This window comes from Nymphaea colorata, chromosome 2 (assembly GCF_008831285.2).
Source record: "Nymphaea colorata isolate Beijing-Zhang1983 chromosome 2, ASM883128v2, whole genome shotgun sequence".
Taxonomy (NCBI): Eukaryota; Viridiplantae; Streptophyta; class Magnoliopsida; order Nymphaeales; family Nymphaeaceae; genus Nymphaea; species Nymphaea colorata.
This window is the reverse complement of record NC_045139.1, coordinates 26,623,506-26,644,747: the sequence shown is the minus strand read 5'-3', so window position 1 is coordinate 26,644,747 and position 21,242 is coordinate 26,623,506. Positions and strand designations below refer to the sequence as shown.

Sequence of the window (21,242 nt, the reverse complement as noted above, 5' to 3'; positions counted from 1 at the left end):
CATTGTTAGGAAGCATATGTCCATGCAACTTGACAATTTTGGCATTTAAGTAAATAACGCTTACTTTTAAAAACCAAACAGACCCGACCCGGCCCGGCCCGACCCGGCCCGACCCGACCCGGCCCGACCCGGCCCGGCAGTTAACAAAACGGGTCGGGCCGGGCTTCAGACATGGATGACCTGGCCCGGTACCCGGCCCGGCCCGGCCCGGTAATAATCGGGTCGGGTAGCGGGCCGACCCGATCCACTAGCGGGTCATTAACGACATCAAATAAACGGGCCGGGCCGGCCCGGCCCGGCCCGTTGCCCAGGCCTACTCCCAACAGGCGTGGACCCCTGCTTCTTTTCCTCTTCCTCTCAACTTCTGCTCTCTTCTTCCCCTCTCGACCTCTGCTCTCCGGCTATTCTCTCTCCCCTTGGCCCTCTACTCTCTGGCACTCTCTGCTTATCGCCGGCGCCCTCCGTTCTGGCTACCCGCCCGGCGAGATCAGCTCCCGACGGACCATCTTCAATGTTGCTGAAACCAGCTCCTATCCAGGTTTGGTCCATTTCCCATCTCTCTCTGTCTCTCTCTCTCGTTCATCGGTATATGTACAGGGGGTTTCTGTTGAAGCCCTTTCGCATCGATGCATTTAGGGGTTCTGCACATTGCTGCAAGATACTGTATGTCAACGAATTTGGACTTTGGAGCATCTTTAGACAAGAGAGGGGAACCAACGGATGTCAAAAGTATATGTGCAAAGGATTCGTTGGGTCTGCTCAGTTTTTGTTAGTGATATTTTGTTTTATTATAAGATTCTGCGGCAAGAAGTTGTGCCTTTCATTTTTTTGTGTCAGTTTCTTTGGAAGATGATAGGCGAATTCCTCAATAGAATTTTCATGCACCTTCACGAAGGTGTGGCTGCTCCCCACTGACATGGACCATGGTCGGATGTGCTCATTTTCTCCAGCCATAAGCGATGTGCTGGCTTTGTCCAACTAATATCAGGTGTATATGTTTCTCTCCTTTGTGTTAACAGTCGTGCCTGAGTCGAATTATGCATACTTCAGTCAAGGTCTTACCATGTTGATGAGTGCGATTGAAGTCCGCAACAGCAGCATTGACGGGAAAAACCGGAGGGGAAACAAGATCAAGGAGAAGGAGGAGGAGGAGAAGAAACGTGGGAGAATATGTCGCCACCGTACTCGTTCCCGATTCTGAGTGCGAAGGAGGTGGCCGTCGCTCTCAGCAATCTGGAGATCGCGAATGTTAGCGAGGAGATGCTCGCCGCTCCCACTCCTGATCTCGCCGTTGTCATATATAGCTCCGCCCTCACCTACATCGATCTCTTGGGGTTCTCTCTCTCTCTCTCTCTTCACCACCTCCTTTTCTTACGTTCCTTTTGCATCATTCCTAGGTTTCCTTTCAACTAAAAACTATACATTATCGTCAAATGCTTGTGATTTTCCCCTCTCTTTATCTAGGCCCAAGAAGGAGTCCTCTCATCAACTGGTTTTCATTCACGAGTTGCTCATAAGTTGGATGAAGTCCCTGTGGGGCGAATTTCCATCTTTTTGGTTTGAATTCTAAAGTTTTTGTTTATACCCACATGCTCGGGTGGTTATGATTTGTAGGAGGAAATTGGGTTTCTTGTTCCTATCATTTTGAAATCGTTGAGTGATTTTGATGACTGGTGACTATCTGGTCAGAAGTTACTTTTCTGGAGGCTATTTGAAGATAGAAATCACATTAATAAAGGAAAAACTCTTTGGCGCCAATTGCCATGTATTCTTGTATTTTTCCTTCCCGGCTCATTACACATATGATTACTGAGCTTATGCAGGATGATATTTGGAAGGATCTACTCTAGGTAGAACAGGAAAATCTGTTATGTTTCACACTTTCACCGTATCACGCAATGAGATATGCCACTTCATCCCATGCTATTGGATATGTGGATTCTTCTTGAATTCATTTTCTAGGTGATGATTTGTGCTTACTGCTGAGTTTCTCTTTGTTTTGGTTTTCTATGATCAACCTCTGTCAGGGATGACCCAAGGCAGGCTGCATTTAGTGGGCTCGAGCAGTTGGAGAATCCAAATAACCATGAGGAATCAATTGGGGTAATCAATTTATATTGTAAGATAAAGGACATTATTTCGGCAGCTGGGGCTGCTGATTTCTCTTTGAAGGACATCTTCAAGCCAGAATCAGCAAAGATGGTCTGTTACATCAGTGCTCTACTTAATTTCATATACTACAGGCATGGCTTGCTCCTTGAAGTTTCAGTTTCTTTCTGATTTGCTCCGATTTATTCTTATTTAGTTCTTTTCTGATGACTTATTCTTCTGGTCTTTCTCTACTTGGGAAAAGTGATCTTATTGTGGTGTTGATGAGTCAGGCAAGATAAGCTGCACCTTCTGCAACCAATTATCAACGAGAACTGTTCTCAACATCAAGAGGAATTGGAGATGAGACGTGCAGAAGTAAGCCATTTGCTAAACTTTTAAATAACAATCTATAGATATAGTACATTTGCTAAACTTTTAAATGACAATCTATAGATACAGTATGCTCGTGATTAACTGGGCAGTGGATGAACGTACTGTGCATGTCCACTACTGTAACTTCAAATTTAGGTTCTCTTATTTGTGTTTTCATTCAAAGTTGTCTAAAATTAGCAAAAGCCCTTTTAACTTGTCACATAATCTGCCTATCATTTGGTAGATCTTTCATGCACTGGTGCCATTCATGTACCCCTTTCAATAGTTTATTTGATCTTGTCTATCTAGCGTAGGGAGTTGGTGAACATTGATGTTCGGTGAATTATGTAGCTGTCAAAATTTGACCACTATAGAAGGTTTGATCTTCTTGATTTCTTTTAAGTTTGAATTGCAGGAGTTTGTCATACTTTATACTCATGTTTTTGTGGTTTTGGAATAGAGAGTTTAGTCATTTATGGCCTGAAACTTGTAAAATTTGAATTGATTGGTAGTTATCATAATGCAGCTGGAAGATGAACTTGTGAAACTGGAAGCTTTGGAACAGCAGGATCAGCCAATAGTTCTGGAATTGCAAGCTGAAGTAGATGAACTAAGGCAGACAGTTCAAACCCTCAATAGGGAACAGGCAGCACTTAAAGCTCGTTATCGGAATCTTAGGGATGTAAATGATGCTGAAATTAGACAAAAGGTTTTGTTCTTTTACCTCTCACCTTACGGGTTTCGTTTAGTTACGATCATTATAATGTTCACCCTGAACATAGGTATCTTTTAAAATTCTAGGACCATCAATAACTCTATGTGGTCATTATTGCTTGACTTTTTTCTTCTTTCTGTTTTGGAACTTTGTAAACACTGGTTCTGATAGTTCATTTGAATTGATTGTAGAATTAAGTCAAGAACCATAATTTTCATTCAACTGAAGTTTATATCGCAAGTATGTTTTTTAACTTTAGTCCTAATTCTAATTATGTTGGATTTTATGCAGATCTCTGATGCTGAATTTTCATTGATGGAATGTGTGCAAGAAAATGACAAGTTGAAGTCTAGAATTGTTCAATCACCAGAAAAGCTGCAAGTATATATCCTTACAATTCACACTTTTGAAGTTTTCTATTCCTTGAATAAATACTAAAACATAAAATTTTATTTATACTTTTCTGTAAATTGTTGCCAAAAGTAATTACTCATTGTAAAACTAAAGTTAAGATCGACATGAGAGTTAAAGCAGAGTGGATTTTGTTTTCCTTGGGGATCATCCTAGGGAAGTAGTTTTGAAGACATCCCACAGCCACTCACAGTTCCATTCCTAATCCATGGGTGCGGCTGAAAAAGGTGAAGCACCCGTGTCAACATGGGTGCGGGTGCGGGCCTCGACACAGCTGCCTTAAATTCTGTATTTCTTTGGTATTTTCCTTTGGTATGTTTTGGGTATATTTTAGCAATTTTTATTTAGTAATATATTTTTTTATGAATATAAAGTTATAAACAATGAATTTATGTTTTATTTAGCTAACCTTATTATTGTGTATATAGATATAGTACACACACACATACACACACTTGGTCATGCCCCTCTACACAAATTTTTGAAAATACTGCGCACCCATACCCGTACCAGCACCCATAGTGGTACTCATACCTATCTGACATAGTTCCATTCCCATCTCTGTTACAATTGCTCTCATCCATGCTTCCAAACATCCAAGGATGCTGTTGGCAAAAGACATTGAGTATTCATTAATGCTCGCTCAAGTCCTCATGTCAGCATTCACATTTCTTAAAATGAAGATTCTGTTTTTTGTTTCTTCATAGTTATCTGTTGGACAGGGTATGCAAGATGGTTAACAGAATCACTATCAGTCATGCAGCAATCTTTTAGTGAGATTGCTAAAACTCCACGTTGATGCTGTATAATCTTGTGCAGCTATGTTCTGCTTGTTTTTCTTATTGTTGACATGCTTTCTTTCTTGCAGCTTGGTAAGTTTGGTGTCCTTCATTTAGGATTCATTGATAAATATTTATAGCTAAACAAATACTAGTTTGAAATGCCTTTGGATTGAGGTAACCATTGTTATCTGACTTGTTGAGGTTCTTGTTATGGTGTGCACCCACATGCTGATCTACATGAGGTGTGATAATGAAAAGCTCAAAAGGATCATCTCTGCTATTATGCACCTCTCCCATATTGTCTGCCATAACTCCTGTATAGAGGTGCATGGGCTGGAAATTTGTTCAGAATGACACTTCTTGTGGCACTGTGTAATGTATCACTAGGTCCACAAACAAAGAAACAGCTTGATTATCATTGAATTGGACACATGCACACTTACCTGGGTCTGTTAGTCATATAATTCATTATGGATTTGTAATTTCAGACATGGCTTATGCCTGACCTGTGCTAAAGGCTGCTACCATGAGACTGTTGATTATTTCTCTCCTTCTTTCTTGAAATCATTGTAGATAACACTATAGATCCCTTTTCATGGCATATATGAAAAATGCAAAATTTATTTGTATTTGTTTTCCGATGGATGACATAAATGGTGCATTTTGAACTTTGAACTTTCAAATATTTCTATGCTTGTGGTGTTCAATTAGGAAAAACTTGGAGGGTTTATTTTTAGTGATGTTAAGAGAAACCTTTGTATTTGCAATATGATCTAATTGAGGTAAGCAATCTTAATGAAAAAGGGTCATCAGAACGTATGATTTTTTGTTTCTTTATCCTTACATACTTCTCCTTTCATTTTTCACCAATTAGAATTATCATGAATGAGAAACTAAAGCCTTGTGAGAAAGAATGAAAGGGAAGTATATAATAGGTTATATAAGGCTTTGGTCTATGTCACACGGACACGGCAAAATGGGCCACGTACCGGTGTCGACACTCCGACACCTGGATACCAACACTTGGACACGGTAGGATACGTTTTGGATCGGGTCTGGGTCAGACCCGATCCAACCACTTTACTAATCCAACATTCTTTGTTTTGTTTGAGACTTTCTTTCTTATGACTTATAAGATTGGTCATGAACAATATTTTGTTTGAGAATCTGAGACTTTCTTTCTTATGACTTATCACTTATGAGATTGTAAGAGTGAATTATTAATTTAATGTTTTTTTTATTTTATTATCCTTTTTATTTTTTTAGAATATAAAATTCACCGTATCCGCGTATCCTAAAATTTTAAAAATTGCCGTATCCGCGTACCCGTACCCATAGGATACCCGTACCCGTATCCGTGTGACATAGGCTTTGGTCCAATCGACTTAAAAAGCCATAGTTCAAATAAGAAGCCAAGATTTGTTCTGGACCTTCTGGTGGATTTGACAACAAGCTGTCAAATGTGGGTTTTTGATAAATGCTTGAGTTAGTCACGAAATCGCGGCAGGTAAATGCTATCCTGCAAAGCAAAACTGGGGTTGGATCAGCAGCTGTGCTGTACTAATCTGCATTCATAGTAAGATTTACCAGAAAGTCTCATTTTGATGATGAGAAAACCCAGAAGATAACAAAATCACTTAATGTGCCTGCCTAGGGCATAAACCCTGTGTGAGCCCCAACTTCCATGCTTTATGGAAAAACAAGGTGGATAAGATCTGGGTGAAAGTGGGAGTGGTGGAATTCGATCCACAGTCTTCACCTGCACACTCTTTACAAGTTCTCTCTTGCCACCTGCTCTTCACCTTCAATAGCATCTCCTGAAAGGATTAAGCTCTTCAAATCTTATGAATTATCTTTGTCTCTGAGGCTCCTTTAGTCAAACTTGAGCTTATTCAACCCGCCCAAATACAGTATGACTTCTGTGTTTGTTGCATTTTCTTCTCATTCTGAAGGTAAAATATGAAGTTATTTTTTATTTAAATCTGTCTAGCACTTAGCACACTTAAGCACCTTAATTTCCTTGCATATTTTTGTAGGACATAACTACATTCATACACTCATCTCATTTATCACATTATTTTTCAAGAAAGCACTGGAAGAAAAGAGATCTATTCTAGCTCAGGAGCAGAACTATGAGCGTTCTGCATTTCAAGCTTATCAACATCTGTTGGCCAAGAATGAACTGTACAAGAAGGTACGCTGTTTTTTTTTTAAGTTAATTAGTGTTATGCTTCTGTTGGTGTTTAGTTGTGTTCTGAAGATGCATGGGATGCATAAATCTTATTGGGATTATGGTTTTATACCATAATTGTTCATAAATCATAAGCTATTGGGATAATTATATTCTCTTACTGCCCAACTTAGTGCTGGCAGCTTGGAGTGTTTCAGTGGCACTTGCTGTACAGAATTGTGCTAGCCATGTGGTTATCAGTAATGGATAGATGTGGAATGCTACAAATTCCTTTGTGGTGATTATTAGAGTTTGATCTCTGACCGCGTGCCTATTGAAGAATGAGCCGGCGACTCATAGGCAGTGGCTTGGTTAAGGGAACCCACTGGAGCCATTTAGATTTAGTTGTATAGGGAATACATTTCACTTCAGTGTCTTATTTTGATTGTATATCTCTGATTGGATTTTATGACAGATCCATTTCTCTTCCTGTAAATATTGCCCACATAAATTGTTGCCTTTTTTGCTTCCCATCTTCAGATATTTTGATATTATAACTTCATCATGTTTCATATTAGCTGGTGAATGGTTTTTTTTGTCCTATTTTTTCGATTAAATAATATTGATTTAACTAGTGTATGGGTGTCTCCATGAAATATGTGTAATGATTGAAGAATTTATTGTATATATAATGTGAACATAAAATGCGCAAATCAGATGGTTTGACTCATCCATAGTTTGCTTTATAGTGTTCTGAACCTTGTTCCTTTGCTAGAACTTAATCGTTCACAGCACAACTTATGATTATTTTATGTAAGTCCAAATTTGTGGCCTTGGTGGCTGGTCTTGTGTAAGCAAAATTCATTGTAGCTGGTCTGAATTTATGCATGAGAGCCACATTTGGGATATATGATTGCTGTAAGGAGAACTTTCAAGTTATTTGAAAGGTATCATTAGGTATGGACCTCAGTACCAAAAGAATAGAATACTTGAAGGAGTTAAAAAAAAAATTATACAGATGCAGACCGAGCAGGAGACTCTGATGAAAGAAGATTGATTTCAGGACGTTGTATCTTCCTTGAATAGAATTTAGTGTCATGGAGCAGTTGACACAAAAAGTTGTGTCCAAGTCAAACACAAAGGCTAAATATAGTTCATGATTGTGGCCATGACTGAGGCAATGGCGATCCAACATATTTCATAATCACTCTTGTTATGCACTAATCAAAGTGCAATAAATGTATCTTTCAATCCAATTCACCATAATCGGACCAAACACATTGAAATAGACTGACATTTTATGAGACAAAAGGTTGTGTGTCAATTAGTTAACCTTTTTTACTGATAGACTCACAAAATAAAATTTTTGGTTTCTTGAAGAACAAGTTGTGAGCCAAACTTTCTGCTGAAGGACTGACTCACCAAAATGATTTTGGTTTCTTAAAGAATAAGCTGTCCATGGTTTGAGACCATGCACATGTTGAGGGAGGGTGTTAAGATGTCTTAGTTTTGTGGATCTGGATAATCAAGTCCAGGTCCAAACGTGATTCAGATTATTGACATCTTAAGAGTGTTGGTTATATTATAATTGTAAAATTTAGAGCTTGTTTTGGTATTTTTGCCCATTATATTATTAAAGTGTAAAAATACAGAATTGGGGCTGACATTTGTTACTATTGAGAAACAAGCCGATTGAAGCTTCAACATCTTCTCTTGGTCTCTCTATAGTTTGTGGTGTTCCTGGTGTAAGGTTTCAAACTTTGATACAGTCAGCTGATTTGAGTCTGATTCATGGGTTTCCCAATTGTTAGTCAGCATGCAGAATATGCCATAACGAGTTGGATAGTGTTGCCTTTGTTTTCCTTTCTTTCCCCCTTTTTCTTTTGCTTATCTCATTGAGTGCAAACATAAAAATTTGCTCAATCTTCTCTCATGTGATCTCTACTTGAATACTGTATGTCTTTTTTATTTCTTGACTCATGTTTCTTTTCCTCTTCAGGCATCCAAGAAGCTATCAAAGTATTTGACTGAGATGCAGGCTATGCAAGAGCAGGTTTAAGTCATTGGTCATTAATGGTCCTTTCACTAAACTGCTACCCTCAGTTGCATGTTTTGGTTATCTCTATCTTTTAGCTAGGCTTGTTGATGATAAGCAATGAGGAAACATCTCCCCCAATCTCACCCCCTCCCACCCCAACTGCAGATTTACAATCTGAGCCTTGCTCCCCACCTAACTTTCTGGCTCTGCCTCTGGAAACATTGATTATGAAAGCAGTCCATATTTCCATAGTCTGAAGAGCTTATAGATAAAGCATGCTGTCCCTAGACCAGCTTGAGTTCTCTTTATCAACATCCTGATAGTTTGATCTTCAGTACAATTGTACCTATTGGAGGTTTTAAAAATTTTGTGTGGGTCATATGACTAGACAAAACATACAAGCAACTAGGCACTTGATAATGATCCTATTGACTTTTTTTTGTTTCGTTCTGTTATAATACTGATGAAAAAAATTGAAAATATTGATGGCATGTCTCATGATATAAGGTCCTTTTACTCATGACCAGTTCAATTCCTGCAAATTGATTGAGAAAGATGTGAAAGCAATAAAGGCGAAGCTTAGTGACATGGAACTGATGGCTATGTCTCTTGAGGCAAAACGGGTTGAACTTCAAGGGAGAGGTTGAACATTTCCTTCTGATTACATTTTCTTCTATTTAGCTATATGAACAAAAAATTCTGATTCATTTTTCCAGTTGATGATGCTGAGAAGATGACTAGGGCATTAGAGAAGGAGAAAGAGCTAAAATGTGCAGAAGCCGATGAAGAGTTGAAAGTTGTCAAGTCAGCAGCAGAACTGAAACTGCAAGAACTAGACCTAAAACAGAAGAAAATTGAAGCCATTGTCGCTGATGTAATCTATTATGTCAATATTGTATGGTAATGAGTAGGTATCGCAGTATCTCAAGCTGACAATTGTTTTTCTTTCTCTAATTTGCAGGTAAATAAGATAAGCATGCAAACAGCTTCAGCAAGAAATAATGGTGAAATGCTACTGCAGAAATTAGGTAGCAAATGTGAAGAACTTGTCAACGAGGTAAATTTACCTTGATTTGCTTTTTCTGACACTAGATGATGGGGATTAAGCATGGTGTGCTGAATTTTGCAAACTCTTGTTAGTGTTTTGTTGCTGACGAATATAAAGAGCTTTGATGTGTTAGTTTTTTTATTGCTGACAAATATGAGGAGCTTGAATGTGTTCACAGACTATTTGGCTTTTCCTTTTGGTTTTCTATGACCATTGCTATCATGTTTTAATGGATGATAATGCTTATTAAGCATTCTGACTCCAATAAAATTTATGCTTACTCGTGAACTTGATTTTGTTGAACCCGAATCATATGCCTTGTACTTTTCTTAAGCCCTGTCTGTATTCTCCTCTGTGATCATATGTGCCTAAGCTTGCATTACTCTGTAAAAACTTCCATATAAGCATCCTGGAATGGATATACTTATATTTATATTTCTACTATTGCAGTTTCACAGCTATTCATCTCCAATTGATGCATTTCTTTTGAGGCTAGAAGATGGCTGCAAACAGTAGTGAGTCGCATCCTGGTAACAAGGCCGCCTGCCTCGAGAGGGTTATGCTTATAATTTGTCTGTTCTATATTGAACCACTTTAAGGTACTCTCAAATGCTTATCCTAGTTGTATAGTGTCCGAGAGCACAAGTTGCAGAAATTTTCTCAGTATATTCTGTATCCTTAGGGTTGTTGAGATGCCATCTTTTCCTGTACAAGGTTCTCGATAATGTGCATAAACTATGCCGACGAGAGGTTACCAAAGTACGTTGGTTTTTAATGTAAAAAACTTAAGTGCAAGCTAATGATATTAAGTTCTTCATATAATCAGGTCAAATTGTCAATATAGATTTACAAATGTTGTGATCTTGAATTTGTATATGGCATGATCATTTTCTATTTCTTCTTTCATCATTTGGTCGTGACATGAATCTGGGAATCTTAGAATATCAAAGGAAAAAAAGGCATAATGCAGTTGGAGATATGCTTTCATGTTTTTTGCTAGAAAAAGGGAAAACACCAGAGCTCACCTGGGATCAAGCTTTTAAAGACTAGATGTAGTGCTTACGTTGCTGTGCTTGAAAATTAGTGCAAGATATTTTGCCTGTTTGAGTTTTAAAGACTAATTTGCTGGCATAAACCAGTTCATTAATACTTTTTTGAGACTAAATTAAAGATTAGCTCGTAATAAGAATCCTTTTAATGAGAAAAACACCAGAAACTATCCCAAATGGGGATCCTTTTCTACATTTTGAACATTTCTCTATTGTGCTTAGGGTATAAAGAAACCGAGATTCATCAACAGGACATGGACTGTCCATGTAAATCTTAGGTTTCTCTGACACTACATGGTGTCATAATTTAAGTTTAGATTTCATGTAAGTATACATATGTATTTTATATGTACGATCAGATATCATGTACTCTTGACAGGTGAGGTCGGCTCTTGGCGAGTCACCAATGCAATGAAAAACCCTCAACTTTATGGGGCACATTGGGCAATTGCTTTTAATCAGCTGATGCATGCTTCGGACAAATTCTGCTTTCGCGGTAGGCCCCCTTCCTTTTATTGATAGAAAATAGTTAGATATGTACAAGACAAAAAATAATGGACCTCAAGGGCTCCAATCGACTCGACAGTTTTCTTTTCATAGAATGGGTTCCAAGCTGTGTCAGTTGGCACCCATTTTTTACAAAAATTGTTGTCCGGATTCACAAAAAGAAGTTGAATCGCTCTAGCATCCAGCCATCCTTTGCTGGTCTGGATATGCCAGTGAGCTAAATGTTCACCATTTACCATCTGGCAGGAGAGGAGAGTCTTCTGAGTCTTACTTCTATATTCCTTCTCCAGTCCCCATTATTGGCTTCAGAATGATAGGTTCATTATCCCAACCCAAGTTTTCCAAAAACTGCTTGCATTCTGTGAGCGCCCAATCTTCGTGCGCAGTGTTCGTTAGGCCACTTGGCCGATCCGTGACAAAGATGCAACGACCTTGCTGATTTTTTATGAGACCAGCCACTCCTATCTTCCTCCATTCCTCCGAGACGCGATGTGGATGCTAACAAATCCACTATTGGTCAGCCCTCAGTTCCCCCATAACACTCCTGATTGTAGCCAATTTCTGATCATGACCCCCCTCAGTTTTGAGAATTCAACTTAAGGTCGTTGATTGCCCAGAGGGATGTAGTGCAACCAAGCAGAACGCAACCCACAAAACAGGGTTTGGGTTTCAAATACACATGGTCGTTAGTCACGCTCCAGTGCACTAATCTCATGGATTTCAGATGATGGTAAACACTACTCCCGAGTTAAAGGGCATTACTGGAAGTTCACCTAGTTCTTCTTGACCCTAGGGTTAAGGGGAGAAAAGGAGGTTTTGGCCTGTGGGGTTCCCCACTCACCCGAAATGCTAACTTAAAGTCCCCAATTTTAGATGACCACCAAACCAGCCACTGGATTGAATCAAAACAGACTGATTCGATTCAAATAGACTGATTTGGATCCCTTTTCTCATCACATAACAAGCCTTTTGAGATGTGCTGCGCCGGCACCCGCATCTTGGTGACATTGGCCCCAGGCTAAGAGGATTTCATGATTCTTTCATCTTAAGTTATTGGCACACTCAAAATTTTTTATAAAAGAGAGATCCCTCCAATCTATTAACCACACTTAGCTTGTGCTTAGCCCCAAATAGGAAGGAGATAGCACAATAAAGCGATTCAAGCCAATCGGTCGATGTGGATTTATATACAATGTGATCTCCAAATAATGGTTTGTGGAATGGCTTTATTCTTAAGCAAATTGATTTCCCCTAATGAGAAGGCTTGTCTTATGGGTTGGAGCACCTACGATTGTATCCTCCGAACTCATGAAATTGTAGACTACATGTCCTATGGCAAAAAGCACAAGACTTTGTTAAAATAGATTTGGCTAAAGCATAGTGACAGGTTGAAATGCATTTCCTGGAGAGCTCCATGTGAATGTTTGGTTTGTTCACTTATGGATCTCCAAGGTTATGTGCTGTGTGACTATTATATTTTTTATGTTAGTAAATGAATAACAGGGAGGAAGTTCAAAAGTTATAGTTTGGGAAGGCAAACCATTCTCTCTATCTCTTTCCCATAGTTATGGATTCACTCATATTAAAGCTATTTTTTAATATTTTTAGGTGGAATCTAGGATGGTGATCAAACATTTCAATGACTGTCAATTTGGGTGGAGTCGTTTGCTCTTTGCAAGTGATGCTTTGCTCTTCTTATGGGTCGTTTGGTAAATATAACACTTTGTGAATGTTTTATGAATCTGCCATAAAGATTGAGGTATATTCATAAATGTTTGTATGAATCTGCCTCAATCTTTATTGCAGATTCATAGAATACTCAAGAGTGTTTTAACTGTCAAACAACACCTTACAAGACTAGAACAACAGACCCTTGAAAATTTTGCCTCGATTTTTAACAGCATTTCTGTAACCAAGTCCATCAAAATCATCCCACATTCTCTTGAATGGGTCAAGCAGTAGGGAGGATGCCTTTTAGAGACTTGGTGTGTGGCAAATGGGTAAGCTGCACTTGAACTACATTTGTCTGCTTTTTTGTAGGAAAACTCAAAGGTAGCCACTGGGAAGGCCTATTCGATAAGTTTGGAAATAGATTACAAGTGTACTGTGGCACATTATTATCTATAGTCTATGTCACATAGATGCGAGGTGTGGGGTGCTGGTTCGGATGCGGATGCAGTCATTTTTTAAAAAAAAAAAAAGGTGAAAGTGAGGCTAAGATGTGTGTGTATATATATATATAAATCATTTGTTATATAATTATTTAACTATTTAGTAGTTATATTTATTAAGATTTACATATTAAATTTTGTATTAGAGATAGTTTAGTTATGTGTACATTTAAAATGGTCAGTCTTGCGGAGTTTGATGGACTGAACTGGATGTGCTGTGTCGGAAAAGCACCAACGCCAACAGTGTTGCGGCAGCTATTTTGAAGCACCATATAACAGTCTATAGTCTGTAGATCACTCTTATGTGCAGTGCTACTGGTAGTCGGCAGAATGACACTTCTGTCTGTCGTGCTAGCAAGCAGAATCTAGCTGGTGTGGACAACACCAGTCCACAAATTTTACTTTACTTACATATAGAATTTCATTAATTTTCAGCTTTTTTACATATCAGTGCTCCTTAAAGTCTGAAATTTAAATTTAGAAATGCCCCTTAGTTAGAAATTTACTGGCTCTGCCACTGGTTAGTTCTAAGGCAAATGAAAAGCTGAGAGGCAATTTTCTATGGAATGATTCATCAAGTGGCTATCATCGTTATCTCGTGAGTCGAGATCAGATCTGCAACCTTACAGAAGAGAGAGTCTTGGGTTATGAAAGATGAAAAAAAATGAATGATAGCTTCCTCATTAATCAGATTTTGAGTCTATTAGGAAAAAGGAAGCTGGGGACACAAGCCTGATTTTTCAAGAATACTAGGCAGATAAACTCAATCGTGTTGGATGCCATAGTTGGATTAGGCTGCCTGAGCTCATAGATTGTATGTAATGTGAGGTATCAGTTCCTGCATGTTGAAGAGAACAATAATGACCATGTGGAGAATCTTGTCTTCACCTCTTTGAACTGTCCTTGAGAACACTGAACATCCCTGTCAAGTGGCCTATGTAGATCGACAATCTTTTGTTGTCAAGAAGCTCCGCTCTTGGCTAAATCAGAGTGAATATCCATGGTACACCTATGTCACGGGGACCCTTTAAAAGGCCAGCACCAGGGGCTGAGTCAGAAACTTTTATCAAAGGGACACTAACGTTAGTTGGGTTTGGTGCTTATGGTTTGGTGTCCAGCTCCCTTGTAATTTTAAGGGATTGGTGTTGGCAGCTCCGTACTGGGCACTACCCACCTTGACGCCACACAGGTGCAAGGGGACCCCGACATGCACCCCAAGCACACTCTTTCCTGTTCATTTTCAAATTTTTTTTTCCTTTTTCCTTTTTTGTTTCTCTCTCTTCCTCTCTTTTTTTATTTACAATAACAAAAGTGAAAAGAACAGATTAAGCTTAAGAAATAATTATATATTATATATCATGGCCATATCCCCGTACCCAAGTTTATTGGGATGTACCATACCGGCCCCTGCATCCCGTACCCAGTGACATAGTGGTATCATGTACCCAAGTTTATTGGGATGTACCATACCGGCCCCTGCATCCCGTACCCAGTGACATAGTGGTATCATTTTAAAGAAGATGATGCAGGAGCCCATAAGATTGGCGAGGTTCGAGAACCTTCAGGGTAGGAAGGAAGAAAAAGAACGGGCAGTGCGGGGAGAAAAAAAAGTAGACCAGGCAGAACCATGTGATCATCCTAAAGACCACCATGAGGGATTTAGCAGCATTTCTATCTAGTGCCACAGAAAAAAGGGCACACACCAGGTTAATAATTGTCCTGTGGATGTTAAATTAGTTCCTTCTCTTTTTAGGTTAGTGTGTGGGGAAGGCTAGCAAAGGGAAGTTGACTTTCTTTGTGGACTTAAGGTGTGGAGTTATGAACTCCGGGGATGAGAACCACAACGTTTTGCATTGAATTCAAGGGTAATGCTCTGTGTCACACCATTGTTTTATGGAAAAACACAGCCTCAACAACTAAATCAGTGATGCTGGGAATGGACCTTTTAGTATTTATGAGGTGAATGAATATGTGAACGACCTGAGGTGAAAATGCATGTAGAGGGAACGGTAAGAGGGCGTGTTTCATCATAAGACATTAAGCTTTGGTACATGAATGTCCTATGTGGAAATGAATTTCCCCAATAAAGAGGTCTGGTTTTAAACCAGTAAAGAGTTTACACAGTTATCTAAATGCAAACTGCAGAAAAAAGCACCAAACACAGGGGGTTGGCACAACGGTTGGAACACCGGCGGCTGGTAGGCAGCCAATTGTTGTTTTAAATCTTCAAGGTATGAACTCTTTGTGCTAAAAAAAAAAAAGACACTAATACACAAGTTGAAGCATAGTAGTGGTGGTGGCAGTACCTGAAGCACCGAAAGCATGTCTTTACCTTATGAGAGGAGTTAAGTGGGGAGTTTCAGCTCTTCTTTGGATGGTAGGTTTGAAATACTCCTCCTCCTCACTTTGAATATTCTACCACTACTTACAACTTACTGAGATTCAGGAAATGTTGCTACAAAAATTATCCTAGACTATATCCTACACAAATTCATCCCTTACTTCTGAAATTAAAACACAAGTCCATAACTGTCCTTTGTTCGATCCAAACCAGTGCTTGAGGACAGGTTTTTTTGTCATGATTTTTTTTTTTTTTCCTTCCAGTAAATGCCGTAAGCAGGCTTGAGAAAGAAGGGAGATGGTTGTCAAATTACTTTTGAAGTGCATATGTACTCAAATCACTAAACTCTTCGACCCGGATCTTGTTGACTATCAAGAGCAATAAGAAATTGATGAATTGATCAGTTGTTAAGGATGACTTTCGATTTAGAACCCCAAAAAATTGTGCAATAATAAGATTTGAAAGTGTTAAGAGTTGGAAAAAAATAAAAGAGTGCATTGCCACATAGCCCAAACTTTGAGGATGGTGAGCAAGCAATAGATTAGCTAGACAGGTACATGACGATACATAGACCAATAAGTAATTTGAGCACATCCAAGAAACTTGATGATTTCCGCAAAGGAAAAAGGCGATAACTTTCATGTTTTGCTATTCAAATTAAGAGAATAAGTTATCTTTAAAAGACATCCTTTAATTTTTAGCATAAAGGTAGGGTGCCAATGGTAGGTGCGGTTGCCTCAAAGGGTATGGAGTCGGTGTTACGAAACTCATGGCCGTTGTCATCACCCCATGCGCTACTCTTCCCTTCCTGAGCATGTCAGCCGGATGGGTTCTAATCAAATATCCATTTGAAGTTTGAACTTATCCATTTGAAGTTTGAACTTATCTAAATGATGTTTGACAAAAAGAGAAATTGAACTCCAATATTCAGGTCCGAGTTAGGTCCGAGTTTGGAGTGAAATTGGATTGGCTTTTGGATATGAAGAGATCTGATGCATCATTAAGCCTAGGCATCGGGCCGGCCCGACACCCAAACCCCGTGCCCGGCCTGAGAATTAAAATCTGAGCCCGACCCAATTAAATTAAAAAATATATTTTTAATATAAAATAATATAAAAATATAATTGATTATAATAAAATATTATTATTATATATATATATATATTAACGAAATAAATATTTAAAAAATTATCAGGGCCCATTCGAGCCAGCGGTGCCCTTCTTTAAGCCCAAGTTAGGTCTGGGTACCCGCTGACAGCTCGGCCCGGTGCCCAAGCTTGCGCATGACTAACATTATGTTAAAAAATTACGCTTGATTCTTGCATGGAGACCCAATGGCCTACTACTCTTTATGAATGGTAGTCATGGCCGTAAGGTTGGATCTTAGTTATATTTGAAAAAAAAAAATAAGTATTTTAGTTCTTTCTTTTATTCATCTGATTTTGGGTTTGATTAATCGGGACGTAGTTTCATTTATTAAAATTAGATGGCAAGGAAGCAAAACTCCGATCAAAGCGTATGGATCCGAGAGAATAGGCTTGGTCATTACAGTTCTGAGCTGTACCCAAAATCTGAATCCAACTAATAATGAGACCGAGCACACAGTATGCAGATAGGTCAGGTCTCGGCATTGCCAAGTCCAACGTAATCAGATCTAACATAATTGGATTTGGATCAGGTTCATATGTGAAGCTGCTGGAATTGAGTCGGGATCCGACTAGCTCAAAAATCCAGCTTCTGTATATTGCGAATTCGCCTGGATTTGGATTCAAATGCAAGTGGATAAAGTGGAGATTCGAGAAGAAGTCAAATCCAGCTTTGGCGACCATATGGCCCGAGTTAAACGCAGCACAAAAATCATAACCATGTCAACTTTTTGATCCGATCCAAATCTGGATCCTATTGGGTAAAATTGTTTAAGAAATTCCTAACGCTATCGGCAATCACATCCCAATCAGGCTTCTCTAACAAATCCAATAAGCATTGGGTTCCAGCAAAATTCCAAATTCATTTACCCCCACAAACTCACCGTCTTGGAACTGGAAGACCCTTTTTTTATTTTAACTGCTTACGACGTCTTAGGTTACATAGGCAGAGTGACTAGTGTCAGGCAGGCAATTGGTCTCTTAAAAGTTTTTTATTTTTAAATGAGAATCTTAAATATATATATATATATATATATATATATATATATATATATATATATATATATATAAAGTATCCCACTCAGTATTTTTAAACAAGTGTCCCCCGCTGTCCCTTAACTTCTGATTACTGTCATCTTAAAAAAGAAAAATAAAAACGCACCAGCTTTTAACATGACTGAATCGAAGAGCACATAAATAAAGCATCAACTTTCAAAAAAAAAGCAGCATCTGTGGAGTTTTGTATTGATTTTTTTGGACTTGGTTTTTTATTTCCGGCCTTTGCTTCACTTGTTGACGCATCATCATACTGTGTTGACGACAATAAATGCGAGGAAGCTGAGAGCACTTAATTAATGCGATCTCATGTTGCTTATGTGTTACGTTTCCCTTCTCAATGCAATGAGAGAAAAAAGCAAAAAATTTTGTCCTGTTGTGTGGAGACGGAGAGTTGGTGTAGTCTTTGTTAGTGCCATCAGGTCTCCACCTGCATTCAAGTTTGTTAACCTTTGAAACTTATAATTTTTGCAAACCTGGCTAGATGTGAAACATACAAAGTAAGCTGTTTTAATTTGGAAGCTTTTTGCATGTATCTGGTGTGGATTATGGCTGTTGAGAGCAGAAACCCATCCAATTTGCTCAAAGAATCCTATACTGGATAATTGATCTGAACAATAATTGGATTTGGATTTCTTTATCAAGCCCCAATCTGGATCTGGTAGAATGGCACCACCCCAACCATGTCTAAGGCAGGAGTGGTCCAATCAACTGAACAAAGATCACATTGGAAAGAAAAAAGAGCAAATAGTAAAGTTTAGGTATCCATGTCAAGCAGTTCGGGTCTGGATCAAATATCCGACTGAATCTATCAGGTGGGAAATGTTTGATGATAAAATTGAACTCCAATGTCCAGGTGAGACTTGGGTTTGCCAACTGGATCGGATTTTGCTTATGGGCATGGATGCGATCAACACATCGACTAAGATTATGAAAAATGTTTATTTAAGGGAAACCGCCTTTAGTGTGAAACCTCTAAAGTTTTATCCTTATGCCTCCAAGGTTTTGGCTTACCTCGGTCTCTGAATCATGCTTGCTATCGTTTGAGGCTTAGAGAAGTAAAACACCAAAGTGGGACAGCGACAATGGAATTTGTACTTCCAATCTCTTGAACGTGAGTCGCCTTGCCGCCCAATTGCACTATGCTCCTTGTTGCATTAATTTGTTACTTAAAACCCGGGGCGAGTTATTAGCATCATAACAATGAAACAGACATAGTCGGTTGAAAATTAATTCTCTTTTCAATTAATGGTATGTGGTTGTCTGCACTTTTGAGTCATCTCCCACATTGAGACGGCTTTCGTGGAGCACCGAAACAAAGACTTCATTACAGTAACGTCAAGTAAGCTCAACTACCAAAATCAAAAATACAAACCCCAAGTAAGCTCAACTACCAAAATAAAAAATACAAACCCATAGGCGTCTCAATGCTTTGGACATCAAAAAACATCTGATCCAAGTCTGGTTCTTACCGGGAAAGCTCTAGTTTACAAATTCTGGACTAGAATAGCCATTACATCTGTATCTTGTTCCTCCCCCCAAATCCAATATCCGTCAGATCCGAGCAGATATCCAAATCCATTCACATGTAATTAAAATTTAAGTATTTTGTATTCATATACTCAAGGTCTGTTTAGCAAATAAAACAGTTTATAATTGTTCTATTTTGAAGGAGATACATACAACACTTTTTAAAGTGTTTCATAAATCTGTCTAAATCTTTGAGTCATATTCTTGAAATGAAACAGTTACTTACGGTTCCATTTGCCAACGTGCCTCAGGCCAATATCCAATCTGTGAATATTGGCACATGGTAACATCAGATCCAAATCCGATTACATCCCCACAAAACAAATTTGATCGGGCAATGTGATTTGAACCCAAAGTTCCTCCACATGTAATTTAATGAAGTCCTTAAGGGCTATTACTTGAGCTGCACTCTATATAGAGCCGGATCCCTTTCTCTCATGCAGACGGCCACAGCGTAGCAAGGGAAGGGAAAGAAGCGAGGCAGAGAGAGAGGGATGGCATTCTCCAGAGTGGGCATGGTAGCGTTGGGCCTGTTGCTGGCCGGGCTGGTGCTGGTGAATGGGCAGAGCTGTAGTGACCAAGACCTGGCAACTCTGGGTGCCCGGTGCAGGCCGTTTGTGGCCAGGGAGCTGCCGCCGGCGCCTCCTTCCGAGGACTGCTGCAATGCCGTCAGGGGCGCCGACCTCATCTGCGTCTGCGGCCGCATCACCCCTGAAATTGAAAGAATGATCAGCATGCAGAAGGTGGTCGACGTCGCCAGTAAGTGTGGCAAGCCCATCCCTTCCGGCACCAGATGCGGCTGTAAGAGTCTACCACTCTCTTCTCCTATTTATTTATGATTGATGCACAACTATGAAATAGTTTTGAAATGGTTGCCAAAAATTTTCTAAGTTTAACTACTCAGGCAATCCACGAACACGAATTTCGAAGTGGCTGTGAAAATCTTAATTTCCTTAAGTATACTACTAAAAAAAATGCACCGCGTTTTGAACTTGGTCGCTGCAAATCAGTCTCAAAAAAAACTTTTTTTAAAAAATGCGTCGTTTAAAACATAAAAAAATTCATTTTTTTTCAAAAAAAGAAAGACAAAAAAAATACATTTTTTGCGTTTTTTTTCCTTTTAGGCGTTTTTTTACGTTTTTTAAATAACAAATTGCTTGTTCTTTATTTTTTAAATTTTCATTTGTTGTCTATTTACTTATTTTTTTATGTTTGTGTATAACTAGTTTCTCACTTACTTTATTTTTCTTTAATTTTCTCAAATTTTTTAAAAATTTACCATATTTTTTCCTTTTTTTTTTTCAAACTTCCTAGATCATTCCCGCGAAAAGCCTCACCATTTAAGATGAGAGAACATTTTTTATGACGATAATGCAAATATATATTAATGGTTTATATGCCTTACAATTTTTCCTTTTTTTTTGGTTTCTCAGCTTTCACTGTACCAAAGGCGTGAAGATTATGTGGCGGAAGAATGAGCTGATGAAGCACTCTTTTCCTTATATAGTTACACATATATAGAATAAATTTGTAGGGATGTCCTGCCTTATCGGAATCCTTTGATGAGCGGTTATGTTTAATATAGTAGAATAAGAGTTGTGAACCACGTCTTGTATCAGCTTTGTGCTTTAGAAAGAAGAAAAGTTAAGAGTGTGCATCAGTAATAAATAAAGCAATTTTATGTGTGTATCATGGAGTTGTTTGATTTGCATTGGTACCAGTATTGTATTGTGATTTCCGTTTTTTTTTTTTTTAACCAAATGAATAAAAATACATCTTAAAATGTTTAAAAAATCATTAAAAACTGAATTCAAGC

At 38.6% G+C, this 21,242-nt stretch overlaps 2 protein-coding genes across 2 annotated transcripts; both read left to right on the top strand.

Moving 5' to 3' along the window:
* Nucleotides 1–347: 347 nt before the first annotated feature.
* Nucleotides 348–10,449, top strand: LOC116247782 (kinetochore protein NUF2 homolog). Its single transcript, XM_031620095.2, has 12 exons — nt 348–538; nt 1,020–1,334; nt 2,028–2,243; nt 2,382–2,466; nt 2,990–3,172; nt 3,470–3,559; nt 6,458–6,565; nt 8,541–8,594; nt 9,107–9,221; nt 9,296–9,453; nt 9,541–9,636; nt 10,078–10,449. Exons 2-12 carry the CDS (start codon nt 1,171–1,173, stop codon nt 10,141–10,143), a joined length of 1,335 nt encoding a protein of 444 aa, XP_031475955.1. The 5' UTR covers nt 348–538; nt 1,020–1,170; the 3' UTR covers nt 10,144–10,449.
* A 9,435-nt stretch (nt 10,450–19,884) lies between these two features.
* On the top strand, nt 19,885–21,076 carry LOC116248316 (uncharacterized). Its single transcript, XM_031621047.1, has 2 exons — nt 19,885–20,227; nt 20,860–21,076. The coding sequence occupies exons 1-2, from the start codon at nt 19,921–19,923 to the stop codon at nt 20,880–20,882; spliced, it is 330 nt and encodes a 109-aa protein (XP_031476907.1). The 5' UTR covers nt 19,885–19,920; the 3' UTR covers nt 20,883–21,076.
* The last annotated feature ends 166 nt before the right edge of the window (nt 21,077–21,242 follow it).